At 51.9% G+C, this 16,570-nt stretch overlaps 1 protein-coding gene across 1 annotated transcript in view; it reads right to left on the reverse strand.

Moving 5' to 3' along the window:
• Nucleotides 1-14,652, reverse strand: part of KIF7 (kinesin family member 7) — an 18,302-nt gene extending 3,650 nt beyond the window's left edge. The window contains exons 1-13 of the mRNA XM_003788669.3: nucleotides 14,319-14,652; nucleotides 11,179-11,379; nucleotides 10,478-10,868; nucleotides 9,796-10,318; nucleotides 9,142-9,258; nucleotides 8,431-8,658; nucleotides 6,929-7,059; nucleotides 6,370-6,485; nucleotides 6,049-6,201; nucleotides 3,315-3,517; nucleotides 1,471-1,668; nucleotides 986-1,111; nucleotides 658-834 (exon numbers count right to left, since the gene is read on the reverse strand). Coding sequence (XP_003788717.1) covers nucleotides 658-834; nucleotides 986-1,111; nucleotides 1,471-1,668; nucleotides 3,315-3,517; nucleotides 6,049-6,201; nucleotides 6,370-6,485; nucleotides 6,929-7,059; nucleotides 8,431-8,658; nucleotides 9,142-9,258; nucleotides 9,796-10,318; nucleotides 10,478-10,868; nucleotides 11,179-11,379; nucleotides 14,319-14,646 — 2,892 coding nt within the window. The 5' untranslated portion in view covers nucleotides 14,647-14,652. The remainder of the gene's footprint in view (nucleotides 1-657; nucleotides 835-985; nucleotides 1,112-1,470; nucleotides 1,669-3,314; nucleotides 3,518-6,048; nucleotides 6,202-6,369; nucleotides 6,486-6,928; nucleotides 7,060-8,430; nucleotides 8,659-9,141; nucleotides 9,259-9,795; nucleotides 10,319-10,477; nucleotides 10,869-11,178; nucleotides 11,380-14,318) is intronic.
• Between the last annotated feature and the right edge of the window lie 1,918 nt (nucleotides 14,653-16,570).

Raw genomic sequence — 16,570 nt, forward strand, 5'->3', positions numbered from 1 at the left:
AAAAAAAAAAGAAAACGATGGGAACTATGGGAAATCCCCCAGGCCATTCCAGGAGCTAATGAGGAGGAAGTGAGGGCTGTAAGGGTCCAAGGAGGTTATGGATCACCCAATAGCATTCTGATCCCTCCTGGACTTCAGAGTACTCCATGATAGCAGGAATAGAGTCCTGGCCTCTGGATCTGGAACCCCTTGGGAATCCAGCCCAGCGCTCTATAGGAACAGGTTCTGTTTTTATTTGACACCTTCTATTCCATGGCAACACTGTGATCCTATTTGACAGAAGAGGAAACTGACTTAGAAGCTGACTTTCCTGATGTACAGAAGTCACTTTGGCCATGCCACCTTCCTACACTTGCTCTTCCTCATTCCTCCCACCCAGGCCGCAAGTAGGTAGTTAATAAGTGAAATGAATTGCAGAATGGGTATTGGGAGAGATTCTTCTACCCACACATCAGTGCTTGTGTCATAAACATCCTAGAGCCCCAGAGTTCTTAAGAACCCATAAGATATAAGTCAGCAGGACAAAGCTTCACCTGTCTGGAACTTAACCTGGCAGAGACATTACCTAGAAGAACCTCACCTGTCTAAACCTTACCTGGCAAGGTTATTACCTGGTAAGACCTCACTTGGCAGCAACATCACCTATTAGAGCCTCACCTGGCTGGATTGCAGGCGCTTACTCTCCAGTCCCGTCTTCTCCTGCATCAGGGCCTCCTTCTTGGCCAGGATGGCCTCCCGTTTGTGGAGCTCCTCCCCCAGCTCCTCCAGCGCCCGCCGTTGCTGCAGCACTTTCTCCATCTCCTGGTCCAGCCACTTCTTCTGCTCCTCAATCTTCTGAGGGAAAGTGGGAGGCAACTCAGTACTCACCGATGGCTGTATAAGCCACCACTCAAGGTCCACTTGGGAGAATGGTGCACCCACCAGGCCAGGGCTGCCCAGCCAGGCTACAGGAACTTTTGAAGATGCAGGCACAGCCCAATCCCACCTGCTGCTGCTCCAGGCTGACCACAGAGCCATTGCTGCCACTGCGTCTCTTCCTCTGGAAGGCTGCAATCTCTTCTGTCTTGATCTTCAGGATCTTTTGTTGCTGTTCATGCTTTAGCTCTAGCTCCTGGGTAAAGAAGCTCATGAGCAGGGCTGCTTTATGCTGCCAGCATCTTACCAAAGCCTCCCAGTGATCCCAAAGCCCACTCCTGTGAATCCTTCCCCAGGCTCACCTCCCACAAGTCTACCTAGGGACCTAGAAACAGATGCAAACACTTTTCTTATCTCTGTGAGATCCCAGTCACCTACATACTTTATCTCACTGAAGTTTCCCCTTAGCTTTGAGATGGAAAAATAGATTCAGAGAGGCCAAGTGACATGTTTTATAAGACCACATGGAAGACCCTGCCTAGGCTTCCCTAGCTGAGCCCCCAGCTCAGTCTCCTGGCCTGGACAGAGTGTGCCCCACCCCACCATGAGCCTGACCTTGACACGGTGCTGCCGCTTGCTCATCTCTGTCTCTAGGCGCCGCTTCTGCTCTGTTTCCTCTCGAAGCCGCCTCTGCAGCTGCCCCTGCTGCTGCCGCATGAGCTGTACATTCCTCTCGAGCTCCTGCACCCGCTTCTCGCTCTGGGCTGACAGTGACACCAGCCGCTCTGTTGTCTGCTTCTTTTCCTTCAGCACCTGGGACCCACATAGTCTCTGTGAACAGGCTACTTTGAGCCTGGCATAGTGTCCAGCACTCAACAAAAGTGGGAAAGACACAAGGACAGATAAGTGGACAGAGGGACAGATGGAAAAACAGGCAGGTAGATAATAGATGAATAATAAAATACAAATAATGGTAGCTACTATGACATTTACTATGGTATCATACTAAGTACACTGGATTAAATGATCCCAACAAGCCTAAGAAAAAGTATAATTAAGGCACAGAGAGTTTATAAAACTTGATCAAGGACACACAGTAAACGGAAGAGTGGGGACTCACACCTGAGCAGTCAGGTTCCAGAGTCCAGCACTCAGCCATTCTACTTTATTGCCTCATGGACATCAAAACTGAGAAAAGAAGGAATGAGTAACTGGTGGACAGCTGCAAAGATGGGTAGGTGGGTGGGGTCACATATAAGGCAAAAAACAGATGGATAGTGTTGTGAGCTGAATTGTGTCTCCCAAAATTCCTATATGGAAGCCCTAATCCTAGTACTTCTGAATGTGACTGCATTTGGGGAGAGGGTCTTTAAAGAGGTAATTAAGGTAAAATGAGGCTATATGGGGGAGCCCTAATCCAACAGAACTGGCATCCTTATAAGAGATACCAGGGATGCACAGACACAAAGAAAAAGCTATGTAAGGACACAGCAAGGTGGCCATCTACAAGCCAAAAAGAAAGGCCTCACAAGAAACCAGACCTGTGGACATCTTGATGTTTGACTCCCAGTCTCCAGAACCATGAGAAACCAAACTTCTATTGTTTAAGCCACCCAGTCTCTGGTACTTTGTTATGGTAGCCTTAACAAACTAACACACATGAGTTAGTAAAACAGAATGGAACGGTGGATAGACACATGGATAAATAAGACAGTTGGTCAATCAACTGATAAAAGGCTGGACAGATGGATTAAATGAACCGCTAGACTGATGGGCAGACAGACAAGGGAGAATGGGATGTAGGGTAAGTGAGTGGAGAGATGAAAGGTGGATAGGTGGTTGGAGGGAGGTGAGGGCTGAATGCCGAAGGGCAGGTTTCTTTAGAAGCCCACCCCTCACCCTCTGAGTGGTCTCCTAGGTGGTGATCAGGTAGTACCCGCCTCCTTATTTCTGCTGTGTTTAAAGCTGAGCTGAGTTCCGGGCACGGTGGCTCACACCTGTAATCCTAGCACGTTGGGAGGATGAGGCAGGAAGAGCTCCTGAGCTCAGGAGTTCAAGATCAGCCTGAGCAAGAGCGAGATCCAATTCCAATAGCCAGGCATTGTGGCAATCGCCTGTAGTTTCAGCTACTTGGGAGGCTAAGGCAAGAGGATGACCTGAGCCCAAGAGTTTGAGGTTGCTGTGAGCTATGACACTAGGGCACTCTACCAAGGGCGACAAAGTGAGACTCTGTCTCAATAAATAAATAAATAAATCTGAGCTGAGATTCAATATGACACCAGCCTCAGGGTGGGAAGGGCCTATCACCACCAGCTAGGGATGGGGCACAAGGATCTGAGCATGTATAGATTAGGTTCCACACAGCCTGGGCCTCAGAGCCCACATGTCCTGATCCCAGGGACCACAGCCTAGGAAACCAGAGGTGCCTACACCCTTTACTCTGAGGCCCTGACACTGACCTGCACCTGGCTCTGGGCTGCAGCAACTTTTTTGCGGAACTCCTGGAGCCGAGACCGCTCACCAGCATCCTTGGGCTCCTTGCCCTCCAACTCTCGCAGCTGCCTCTGGCCTTCACTCAGCTCAGCCCGCACCCGCTCTGCCTCCTGCTCCAGTTCCTGGATGCGCAGGCTGTGCTGGCGGTTCAGGGCCTGCGCTGCCTTCCCTGGAAGAAAGTGAGCGATCAGGTACGCTCCACCCAGAATGCCACCTATTCGTCCTCCAGGAGCTTCCTCAGCCCTTGGACATGTGCATGGATTTTGCCAAAACTTTGTACCACCGGTACCATGATTTACTTGAATATTTTTCTTCAAACCAACTCACTTTTTTTTTTCCAGATAATCTCACTCTGTTGCCCTGGGTAGAGTGTTGTGGCATTAGAGCTGACATCATCCTCAAACTCTTGGGCTCAAACAATCCTCTTGCCTCAGCCTCTTGAGTAGCTAGGACTATAGGCACCCACCACCATGCTTGGCTAGTTTTTCTATTTTTAGTAGAGACGGGGTCTCACTCTTGCTCAGGCTGGTCTTGAACTCCTGAGCTCAAGCAATCTACCTGCCTCAGCCCCCCAGAGTGCTCGGATTATAGGTGCCATGTCCAGCCCCCAACTCACTTTTAAAATGACCCTTATCAGCTTGGCGCCTGTGGCTCAAGCGGCTAAGGCGCCAGCCATGTACACCTAAGGTGGCGGGTTCGAATCCCCAGCCCGGGCCTGCCAAACAACAATGATGGCTGCAACCAAAAAATGGCCAGGTGCTGTGGCGGGCGCCTGTAGTCCCAGCTACTTGGGAGGCTGAGGCAGGAGACTCGCTTGAGCCCAGGAGTTGGAGGTTGCTGTGAGCGTGATGCCATGGCACTCTACCCAGGGGGATAGCTTGAGGCTCCGTCTCAAAAAATAAATAAATAAATAAAATGACCCTTATCTATCACAGTGACCCAAGGAAATTATAGCTTAACTAGTTTTACTCTCACCTAATACATGCTAAAATAAATACATAACTTGAACCTGCATATAATTAAGTGTCTAAATCTAACTTTGTCTTACAGGAAATCTGGAGAACAGAGGAACAAGTTAAATGACACCTCAAGGAAGCAAACAGGTAAAACATTTGGGGTTTGGAACATTCTACAGGATGACTGTGAAGAGGTGAGAGAAGGGAGATCTCAAAGATCTCAGAAGCAAATATAGTCAGCCCTCCATCACTGTGGGTTCTGCATCCAAGGATTCAATCAACCAGGATGGAAAATATTGGGCAAAAAGGAGATGGTTGTGTCTGTACCAAACATGCACAGACTTTTTGTCATTATTCCATAAATAGTACAGATTAACAATGACTTATACAGCATTTATGTTGTAGTAGATGTTATAAGTAATCTAGAGATGATTTAAAGTATCCAGAAGGATGTATGTAGGTTATATGCAAATACTACACCATATTATATCAGAGACTTTGATCATAGGAGCATTCTTGTACCTGCTGGAGGTCCTGGAACAAATCTCCATGGATACCAAGGGGGAACTGCATAATGTGTATGTAGAACAAGTCTGGGACCAATCCAAGCAATCTAAGCTGCAAACAGACACTACTGAGTTATCCAGGGAATGAGCTTATACTCTGGGCATTCAGAGGACATTAGTTTTATTAGATGTGCTAATGGCATTATGGTTAGGTAAAAGCATCCACATTTTTAAAAAGGGATACTAGAAGTAGTATAGGGAGGGATAAAAGACATGCAGTCTAGGATTTGCTTCAAAATATTTTGGCAAAGGTCAGGTGCAATGGTTCATGCCTGTAATCCTAGCACTCAGGGAGGCCAAGGCAGGACGATTGCTTGACCCCAAGAGTTTTGGTTGCTGTGAGCTAGGCTGAGACCACGGCACTCTAATCTGGGCAACACAGTGAGACTTTGTCTCAAAAAGGAAAAAAAACAGCAAAGAAAAAAGGGGGAGGTAAAACAAATGTGGAGACATCTTGGGAACCGCTTAGTCTGGATGATGGGTATTATGGGGACCCATTGTACTAATGTCTCTTCTTATACGTGGGTTTGAAAATTTTCCAAATGAATTCTACAATAATAAATCCATAACTGTTAAAAAGGTTCCACTGGTTACCACCTAAAATCATCTCCTGCACCTTTACTCATATCAGCAATAGTAAATGCAGCAAGACTTGGGGACACCAGGTCCTCAGTCATCCTCATTGTATGCTCTATGCCCAATATAATGCCTAAGACATAGCAGCTACTTGATAAATAAAAAGAAGTACTGCTGAGAGCCATTCTAAGCACTACCTGAACTAACTCATTTAACCCTTATAACACCCCCTGAAGTAGATACTGAAGGATTCTGAAGGATGTACTATCCCCATTTTAGAAATGAAAATACTGAGGTCCAAGGGGGTATGTCATCTGTTGGGTATCAAACCTAGGCCATCTGGCCCCTGCTTCTAACCACCACATTGAACCCTCTCTAAAACAGTGTGGGCAATAACTAAGAAAATGACATAAAGGCTATGTTAACCAGTTTGATGAAAATATTTCAAATTGTATATAAAAACAGCACACTATACCCCATGACAGTATTAATGTACACAGCTATGATTTAATTAAAAAAAAAAAAAGTTTGGGAAAAGAAATTAATAAGAACCCTCACCCCTACCACCAAGTGGGAGGCCCAGCCCTGCATCCACCCCTCACCTGTGCGGACCAGCTCGCCAATAAGCTCCTCCTTCATGCGGATATTGATGGCCAGCTCCCGAATCTTCTGCTGGGCCTGGGCCAGCCGCCATTCAAAGGCTGTGGCACTGGGGGCTTGGCAAGTCTGAACCAGGGCCTTGCATCCACCAACCACTGTAACAGGCAGACTGTCAAAGATACTGCCCCATTGACAATAGGGAAAGCAGAGGAGTAAAGGGGAGGGACATTGCCAGGGTAGGGGCTGCCAAGGATGGTGCAGCCAGCCCAGGACCAGGGAGGGGAAGGGACAAAGGGTCCCTCTCTGCCCACCACCCAGCTTACCTCTGGGCCCTGGGATGGCCACATCCAGCTCTTCAAGGCAAAGCTCTGGGCCCTTCCTGTTGAGTGGACTCCCTGCGTAGACCCCCACCCTCTGGCTCCAGTTGCTGATTCCATTTCTGAAGGACAGGAGCAGAGTAGCAGTGTAGACTCCTTCCCCGCCCCAGCTCAGCCAATTCCCAGGAATGGAAAGAAGAAGAGAGGCCACTGGGCCCTCCATCTTCCACAGTCAATGTAACCCTAGGATGTAAGTCTGGCCAAATCAGAGTCCAGGGGCAGAGCTTAGGAGGTACAGGGCAGCTGTGGGCACATGGACCACCTTAGAGATTGAGAACCAGGAGGCCTGGGCCTCCCTGTATCAACCCTCTCCAGAAAGCCCTCTTGGTTCAGAGCTCCCAGCCCTTGTCCTACTCTCCCCTAGGGTTGGCTGGGGCAGTGTAGGTGAGGACTCCCTGATACCTGAGATCCTTCCCCCACTGCTGCTGGGAGAAGAGACAGTGGGTCCTCATCCTGCCTAGCCCCAGGCTCTGAGCAGGTCCTGGTCAGGTTAGGTGCCACTCACCTACGCAACTGCAAGGTCCGCCTGGGTGGCTCCTCTTCCTCATCCTCCTCTGCTGATGCAGCTGAAGAGCCACTTTCCAGTCTATCCATCTCAGCCAATAATTCAGCTCCAGCCTCCCTGCCATTCGTCACCTGCGAAGGGAGTGAGCCATTTCCCATCCTGAGTCTTTGTTCCTACAGACTCAGAACAGTGCCCTGCCTTGCATGCCTTCCTCATACTTCTGCTTCCTCAAGCCCAGCCTTACCTTTAAAATCTAGCTCAAATGATACTTCTGAGAACCTATTTTTATTTATTTTTTTATTGTTTTATTTTTTTGAGACTCTGTGCCCTGGGTAGAGTATGATGGCATCACAGCTCACAGAAACCTCAAACTCTTAGGCTCAAGTGATCCCCTTGCCTCAGCCTCCTGAGTAGCTAGGCACCCACCATAGCACCCAGATAATTTTCTATTTTTAGTCAAGACAGGGTCTTGCTCATGTTCAGGCTGATCTCCAACTCCTGAGTTCAGGCAGTCCACCTGCCTTGGCCTCCCAGAGATCTAGGATTACAGGGGTGAGCCACTGTGCCCAACCTTGGGAAGCCTTTTTAATTTCTTTTTTTGTTGTTGTTATTTTTTTAGAGACAGATTCTCATTTTGTCACTGCCGGTAGAGTGCTATGGCATCACAGCTCACAGCAACCTCCAGCTCTTGGGCTTAGCTGATTCTCTTGCCTCAGCTTCCCAAGTAACTGGGACTACAGGTACCCACCACAACGCCCAGCTATATTTTTGTTGCAGTTTGGCCAGGGCAGGGTTCAAACCCACCACCCTCAGTGTATGGGGCCAGTGCCCTACTCAATGAGTCACAGGCACCGCCCAAGCTTTTTTAATTTCAAGCTGGAGCAAGAGCTTCTGTCCTCCCCTCTCTCCACACTGCTCCTGTTTCTGTGGTACCTGGTACTTCTTGGGTGACAATCCAGCCTTTCTATCTTGTGTACAGGTTCATCTGCACCCAAGTCCTATTTCACCAACAGTACCCTGACAGAGCGGAGAGTACACAACAGACCTCTCCCAAGGGCTTTTAGAGCACAGATGGCCAGAAGCTTTCAAGAGGAGGAGGAACCTCCAACTGGCAGAACTTGAAGCAGGAGACCAAAGCTCAAGCACAAGGGAACTTCCAAAGAGAGCCACCACAAGGCAGAGGGGATGGCCTCAGAGGTGATGAGCTCTCTGTCTGCAGAAGTGTGAAAGTTTCTCTCTGGTGTGGGAAACCAAAACCCCACTCTGTAACCTCCCCACTCTAAGCAATCTCCACCTATCCCCAGTATGCCCTATGGCACTGGACCCTTCTGAGAAGCCTTGTAGTCATCCAAATCTTGACCTTTCTTCTAGGGACACCAAAAGCAGCACCTAACATTGCCCACTCATGAGAGCACAGAGAGGAACACATGTCCCTCATCACCCTGCCCCTAGCCAACTGGTCCAGCAAGGCCCAGCAGATACCCAGCCTCTCCCCTCCTCACCTCTTCTGGCTGCTCAGAACCACCTTCATCTCCAGGGAGGCAGGCAGTGGGCACCATGTCCAGGACATGGGCATAGGCACCACCCAGGGGGGCAGTGTGAGGCCGAGGCACAAAGGACCCGGATGGCAGGCCCTGCAGGAGCCCTGGGGCCCCCCAACCAGGCCGTACCAGCTCTAGCTGCAGTCGCAGCTCCACCATCTCCTCCTGCTGCTCCCGCAGCCGGTCACTCTGCAAGACAGGGTTCAGGTGCTGAGGGGGTGTGGATGGCAGGGACAAGGATGCCTTGACAAGCAAAAGTATAGGAAACTGAAGAACAGGTCCACAGCTACCCCAGCAACTCTCGGCAATGCACAAGTTCAGACCCAAACTCCCACCTGACCCTGTCACCACCTTATCACATGCCCATCATGCCACCTGGCCACCTCCACCACTGCCACCAGAGGGCGCCAAGAGCAAAGCCAATCTGGTTACACCTGGCACCAAGGTCTCAGGCTACTACCCCTCCAGTCTCCTCGCACATCCATCCACCACCCAGCAAAGCTATCCTACCAGGCAGTCCCAGACACCCAGCCGCTCACCTCCACACTTGCGCTCTTGCTGTGCACCCTCTAGATCCCCACCCTGACTCCTTCTCATCCTGAGAAACTGGGTTCAGACGTCCCCTCCTTCCTCTGAGAGGCCTTCCCTGCACTGTGGTAGGGGCAGCCCCACCTGCAGTTTGTACTGCTCCATGGCATCTTCCAGCGCAGCCAGAAAGTCTCGGTTCTCCTCCTCCAGGTGGGCCACCTGGCTCTGCAGGCTCAGCAGCTGCTGCGCCCCCTCATCTTCCTATAGGGTAGGGAGAGCGCTTCAGGGATAGGCGGTGGCAAGGCAAGCTGGGACACCCTGACCCTCTGTGCACTCTGCCACTGGCTCATCTAGCCCTCCTTCCTGCCTACTCTGTTCCAAGCCCTGCCCACAATGGGGGCTCCAAACTCACTAGTGGGGAGGACAACCCAGACCCTGCCTGGCCTAAGTCCCCTCTGCAAGCCATTTGGGCCATCTCTTGTAATTATTAATCGTGTTTTTATTAATAATAACATAACCACTGTTACTAGGAACAACTTAGTCCTCACCAGCGTGCTAGACACGTGTTACACCTTCTGCCCTACAACACTCCTAGAAGGTAGGTGCTAAGATTACACCTGTTTTACCGGTGGAGCTCCTAAGATTCAGTGACATTAAGGAAGTGACCACAGTCATTAGCAGAGGCCTCTGAGTCCCGAACATCCCAATGGACATGGGACCGGGACAGAGCTGGCTGTCTGAAAACCCTCTTCCTTCCTTCCCTGCTCACTTCCCCGAACACATCAGGCCATTGGTCACCTTTCTCCTGCTGGACGGTCCCTGGCCAGCCTGGTCCTCAGCGGAGGCGCTCTCAATGCCGCTGTCGGGCCGCGAGGCGGAGCTTAGGGCACTGCGCTCGCCCTCGACAGTGCAAAGCCAGTCGCGCACCTTGCGGACGGCCGCGCCCGGCAGCCCAGGTTCTGCCTGCAGCTCGCACAGGAGGCTATACGCGGCATCGGTACGAGCCCGGTAGCGCGCACACTCTGCGCCCAAGCGCGCAGTGGCCGCAGCGGAGGTGGCGGCAGGACCCCGGGGGCGCCGTCCGCGGTGGATAATGCGCGTCTCCGAGCGATGGCGCGGAGGCCGCCGTGTGCTGGCGGCCACCTCGTCAGGCGCCCGCTCAGCCTCCGGCCGCCAGTTGACCGCGGCCCAGTTGCGGATATTCTGGGCGCGGCTGGCGTAATTAAGGGTGTGGAGGGTCTCATCAAAGTCGGAGGAGGAGGGACTGACGCAGGCGATCATCACTGTCTTGGCATTCCCGCCCAGTGAGTCCTTGAGTATCCTGAGGGCGTCAGTGCGAGGTGTCAGGAGTCCCAACGCACCCGGCAACCCTAACCCGGCACCACCCCTCGGCGTGGCTCCCTGAGGACAGGGACCTCGGACTTGGTGTGGGCTTAATGTCCCCCACCCCCATGCCAGATAGGAGCCACGGGTGGCTCACCGGGTGATCTTGGAGTCACGGTAGGGGATGTGGCTGCCTCTGCGCTGGGGATCCCCCAGGGCGCTAATGACATTGCCCAGCGCCAGGAGGCTGCTGTTGATCTGGATGCTCTCCTTGAGCCTCTCGCCCGAACTACCAGTCTTCAGTATCCTCTCTGAGCCCGCCAGATCCACAAAGTGGAACTTGGAGATGAGCACCTGGCCGGCAGGGCGGGGCAGGCGGCTGGGGGCACGCCCTCGCTGCTCCAGGGTCACCGTGAAAACCGTGTGCGAGCGGCTGGACAGGCGGTTGAGATGCGTGGCCCCGGTATGTCGCGCAGCATTGCCCATCTCCAGGAGGCTCAACACCTCGTCCAGGCCCTCCACGTCCACCTCCTTCACCCCACACAGCACTGCAGGCAGGAGAGACTGTGAGGCTCAGGGCAGGGGCGCTGGGACTGACCCCCTCCCGCACTAGCCCTCCACTTGCTCTTCCCGAGCCAGGTGCCCCTCCCCACGTGCCCCTTGCCCATTCTATGCCTCTCACTCTGAATACAGAAGTATATGCTGAACCCAGTGGAGATAAGAGAAGCTAAACCTCCAGAGCCCAGGATTTTCATGAAGAGGTGCCCCTCTCAGGCAGGTAAGCCACCCCCTCAGGCAGGTGGAGCCTCCCCAAGCTGGATGCCCCATCAGTCAGGGAAAAACTCCCCAGTTCCTCACCAACATTTCCGCGCTCATCTTCCCGAAGCTGGATATCACGGCTGGCAGTGCCCACCTCAAGCAGGTCTCGGAATTCCTCTTTGTACACTTCTAGGTAGGACACGTGCACCAGACAGTCGAGCAGGTCATTCTCATCGATAAGCTTGAAGGCTTCCGCCATGGCCCTCGGGATGATGCCCTGCTCATCCTCATGAAGGGAGGCTGGGGAGACATCACAGGGCCTCCTGCCACTTGCCTTCAATTGACATGGCCCAAGGCCCTTAGGCCCTTACCAAAGCTGGAGAATGGTGCTCTGGAATGGAGAAGGCAGCAGCAGAGACCAGGAAGGGAAGGGCAGCCTGAGCCAGGCCACACTCCAGGGTGGTCAAGTAGAATTGCAGAATTTAAGAGTTAGAAGCAACCTCTCATAGTTCATTCAACCCCTTTCACGATATAAGCATCACCAACAGATTAGCAGATACCTTTGATGACTCCTTGGGACAGGGAGTTCATTATAGTCCATGCTCAATTATCTAAAGGGCCTCCTAAATTTATCCCAAGGAAGTAATCAGAGAACGTTCAAAAGAGCACTCTTCCTCATGACTTCAAAAAAAAAAGGAAACATCCTCAGTATCCATCCTAAGATCCAATAGGAAATCTGGTTAAATAAACTGCTTTATATTCACAATGGAAAGCCAGGAAGCCATAAAAAATTAGACTGAAAAATATTTAATGATATACAGAAATCTTCATGATACACTGCTAATAAAAAAAAGATACAAAAGAATGGGTACAATATAATCCCATACTTTAAAAGTATAATAATTTTTATAGAGAAAGGAACTGGCATGCTAACAAGGTAAGTGATTTTTTTTTTTTTTTTTTTTGAGACAGAGCCTCAAGCTGGTCCCCTGGGCAGAGTGCCGTGGCATTACAGCTCACAGCAACCTCCAACTCCTGGGCTCAAGCGAGTCTCCTGCCTCCGCCTCCCAAGTAGCTGGGACCACAGGCGCCCGCCACAACGCCCGGCTATTTTTTGGTTGCAGCCGTCATTGTTGTTTGGCGGGTCCAGGCTGGGGATTCGAACCCGCCACCTTAGGTGTATGTGGCTGGCGCCCTAGCCGGTTGAGCTACAGGCGCCGAGCCCGTAAGTGATTTCTTAAAATCAATTATCAAGTTTTATTTTGTGCATGTGTTTTTTGGTATTTTCCTAATTTTCTCCAGACAAGTATGCTTCTATAACTGCTATGCTTGAATATTCTCTAAATGCTTATGTCTCTCCAAATTTTAAGTATTGAAATCCTGACACCCACTGTGATAGAACTGGGGCCTTGGGGCGGCACTTGTGGCTCAGTGGGTACACCACCAGCCCCATATACCGAGGGTGGCAGGTTCAAACCCGGCCCAGGCCAAACTGGAACAAAAAAATAGCCAGGCCTTGTGGTGGACACCTGTAGTCCCAGCTACTTGGGAGGCTAAGGCAAGAGAATCGCCTAAGGGGCGGCGCCTGTGGCTCAAAGGAGTAGGGCACCAGCTCCATATGCTGCAGGTGGCAGTTTTAAACCCATCCCCAGCCAAAAACTGCAAAAAATAAATAATAATAATAGCCTAAGCCCAAGAGCTGGAGGTTGCTATGAGCTGTAACACCACAGCATTCTACCAAGGGTGATAAAGTAGACTCTGTCTCTTAAAAAAAAAAAGAACTGAGGCCTTGAGGAGATGATTAGTTCATGGGGGTGTGTGTCCCCCATGAGTCAGCTTAGTGCCCTTATGAAAGAGATCCTAGAGATACTCCTTCTCTCTTTCATCATGTGAGTTTTGAGACAGAGAGAGGCAGCCTATGAAGAAACAGGCCCTTGAATCTGCTGGTGCCTTGACCTTGGACTTCCTGGCCTCTAGAACTTTGAGAAATAAATTTCTGGGCTAGATGGTGTGGCTGTAATACTAGCACTCTGAGGTGGGAGGATCACTGGAGCTCATGAGTTCAAGACCAGTCTGAGCTAAGCAAGACCCAGCCTCTATTAAAAATAGAAAAATTAGCTAAGTATTGTGGCAGGTGCCTGTAGTTCCAATTACTCAGGAGGCTGAGACAGGAGGATTGCTTGAGCCCAGGAGTTTAAGGTTGCTGTAAGCTAGGGGAGAGGAAGGGAGAGGAGAGGAAAGGAAGGGAGGGGAGGAGAGGAAGGAGGGAGGGAAGGAAGAAAAGAAGGAACAAAAGGAAGGAAAGAAAAGTAGAAAGAGGAAAGAAAGAAGGATAGAAGGAAAGAAAGAAGAAAAAAAGAAAAGAAAAGAAAGAAAGCTGTAAGCTACCCAGTCTATGGCACTCTGTCTTAGCAGCCAGAAGGGAACAAGTAGTAACCTAAGAGAAAGCAGTTCCTATTATTTAAAAGGAGCTACTCCGGCTTGGCGCCTGTGGCTCAAGTGGCTAAGGCGCCAGCTACATACACCTAAGGTGGCAGGTTCGAATTCCCAGCCCGGACCCGCCAAACAACAATGATGGCTGCAACCATAAAATGGCCAGGCGTTGTGGCGGGCGCCTGTAGTCCCAGCTACTTGGGAGGCTGAGGCAGGAGACTCGCTTGAGCCCAGGAGTTGAGGTTGCTGTGAGCTGTGATGCCATGGCACTCTACCCAAGGGGATAGCTTGAGGCTCTGTCTCAAAAAAAAAAAAAAAAAAAAAAGGAGCTACTCCTTCAATTGGCCCAAAGCATCTCTCTGAAAACTCTGTGCACAGCCTCACCAAACCACCCTATAACCCTACTATGCAGGAGCCAAAGCTGCTTAGAAAACAAACACCCCCCCTTTCCCAAATGCTCCAACCAGAACACAGATTTGTGACCCTTAGTAGCCATCCCGACAACCTCTAGAGGTTGCCAACTTCCCATGCCCTTGCTCCCCTGAGGTCCCCAGAGCCAGGAAGAATGGCCCCATCTCTACAAAGCTGAGGCCACTCACCTCCAGCAACTGTTCCTTCCTGCCCTGCCAGCACATTGATGTGGCTGGTCCCACCCTGGACTGCAGATCTGTCCAGGAAATCTAGTCTCCCTCCCCCAGTGCCTCCACCTTCTAGACTGGAGGCAAGAGTATAGGGGCAGAAATTCAGGAAGACACAAAAACACCCGCCCCCAAAGTGGACACAAGGGTACAAACAGGGTGACTCACCCACACTGGTCTCCCCCATGGTGTACGTCTTCCCAGAGCCTGTCTGACCATAGGCAAAGACAGTGGCATTGAAGCCTTCAAAGAAAGCCTCAAGGAGGGGCTGTACACAGGCCTGGTACACAGCTTCCTGCCCAGTGTCCTCTGCCAGTACCACATGGAAGCCAAAGTGGCGGTCACGGCCCAGTGTGACTCGGCCCTGCTCTGGCTCCACCTGCAGGCAGCTCTGATGCCCATGCAGGAGCTCCTTGGGCAGCAGTGGGCGGACTCGTAGGGCTACCCTCACCGGGGCCTCCTCTGCCCCTGATAGCCTCTGGGCCTCCAGCCCCATGCTGAGAGTGCACTATGTCAGGCCCTGTGGAGAGAGCAGAAGCCCTGCCATTAGCAGGTGAGACCATAAAGCTCCTGACCTTGGAGGGATGGCAGGAAAGTGGTTAATAATCAGAACTACCTCTGGGGCCTGCCTGCTGCCCAAATGCTGCAAGGGCCAGATATATGTACTCCTCTGGGTAACAATTCATGGCTCCATCACTGGTCAAATAAGGTCCTACCTCCTCCCCTTTGACACCCAGGGACCTCAGTGCTCAGCTGCACCCTTCCCGTTTCCTGTGACACAGTACCACACCACACCAGGACACTCTTTTCCTAATACCCTCCTGTTAACCACTATACCTTGCGTCAGCTTCATAAGAAAAATCAATAGATTCTTCAATACCAAGCTCCCACCACACACCAACCCCTGTACCGCCGCCATCCACCTGTCACCACCTTGGCGCCACTGCCAGATTACCCACTTGTATCCCTCCACCTTCTGGACCTGGAGGTGAAAGGCAGGGGCCCTCTTTGTCTCCTTTGCGCTGTATCCTGGCGCCCAGTATAAGATCCGATGCTGCCCAGTAAGCAGTGAGGAATAATCTCATCCCAGGAACTTTCCCCATCCCTCCTCCTCTTAACGCATTGCTCGTCTCCAACCTCCGACCTGTCTCTTCCGTTTCATCGCCCTCAGCACCTGTACCCGCTGGTTCGTTCAATCATCCAGTCTCAGCTGAGGACCCGGTCCTAGGGACGCTGCTCTGCGGGACCTCCGCCCACCCCAACTCCGAACCCCGCTCGCCGTCCCGAGGGCGCCCCGCAGCTCCGCAGACGCCAGGGTGGGGATCCTGGGCGGGAGACCGCGAGCGTGGGCGGGGGCTCCCGGGAAGTTTCAAGCGATTACGAATGAGGGCCCAGGCCGCGCTGCCTCGGCGCTCGCACCTCCTGGCCAGGCCCAGGATGCCCACCTCAGCCACAGTCCACAGAGGGAACCCCAGGAGGCCGAGCAACAAGGCGACGCGGGTTTCGTGTGCCACTCCAGGAGCGTCCAGGCCCCGGCCCGCGTCGGAGGAGCGAGCACCCGCCTGCTCCACCCGCCGCGGCCTTAGCCCTCCACTCTTCCCAGGCCCACACCCACTTGCCCGGGTGCGAGCTCAGTCCCCGGCCGCGCACTCAAGCTCCCGGGCCGGCGCGGCGCGCTCGGATGCCGTCATCGGGACCCCCGCGCCCAAACCATCCTTCCCCGCCCGCAGCTCCGCCCGCCCGGGAGTTCGGGGGCGGAGGCGCAAGCCGGGCGGCGCCGGGGAGGCGGCCCGCAGACCGACGAGGCGGGCCTGGGCCTGGAGAGGGAACGCGTCTCAGGACGTCGTCTCCAAACCCGACACCAGACACTCCTGGCCTCAGCTCCTTCATCGATCTCGGTTTTCGACTCCCAGTCCCAAGCTGCGCCCCTGCACAAGAAAATCCGGCAGAAATTTTTATCTTCCCACATTTAAGAAATGCTTCCTTAGTTTTAAGACTCACTTTCGCACATTTCAGCATTTCTGAAATTGAGTTGTCTTCATTGTCAAGGGAAACTTGGCACTGGGAGAGGGGTGGTCCACGTGCCTGGAGGATGGTGTCTTCACTCACCTCTGAGACCTCTGATGTATTGTTTGCATTGGGAGCACCATACATGGGTGAATTTTAATTATAATCCGAAAACATATTCGTGACAGAAAACGTTTAGTAAAATAGGACTCATATACGTGGGTCACTATAAAAATTTTGAGACAGACGTTGTTATGGTCCATTATTTCACTTCCAAATAACACAGACCACTGCTCCCTTTCTGATTAACCCATGCAAGTTTCCATTTGCTCAACATATTGGTGTTTTAAGGAGAGCTCCTTTTGTTTCCATCCATGTGGATTTTACATTTCTTGATTTTTGTAATGATCTAT

Source organism: Otolemur garnettii, unplaced genomic scaffold (assembly GCF_000181295.1).
Source record: "Otolemur garnettii isolate 467f Iridium unplaced genomic scaffold, OtoGar3 scaffold00029, whole genome shotgun sequence".
NCBI classification, from domain to species: Eukaryota; Metazoa; Chordata; class Mammalia; order Primates; family Galagidae; genus Otolemur; species Otolemur garnettii.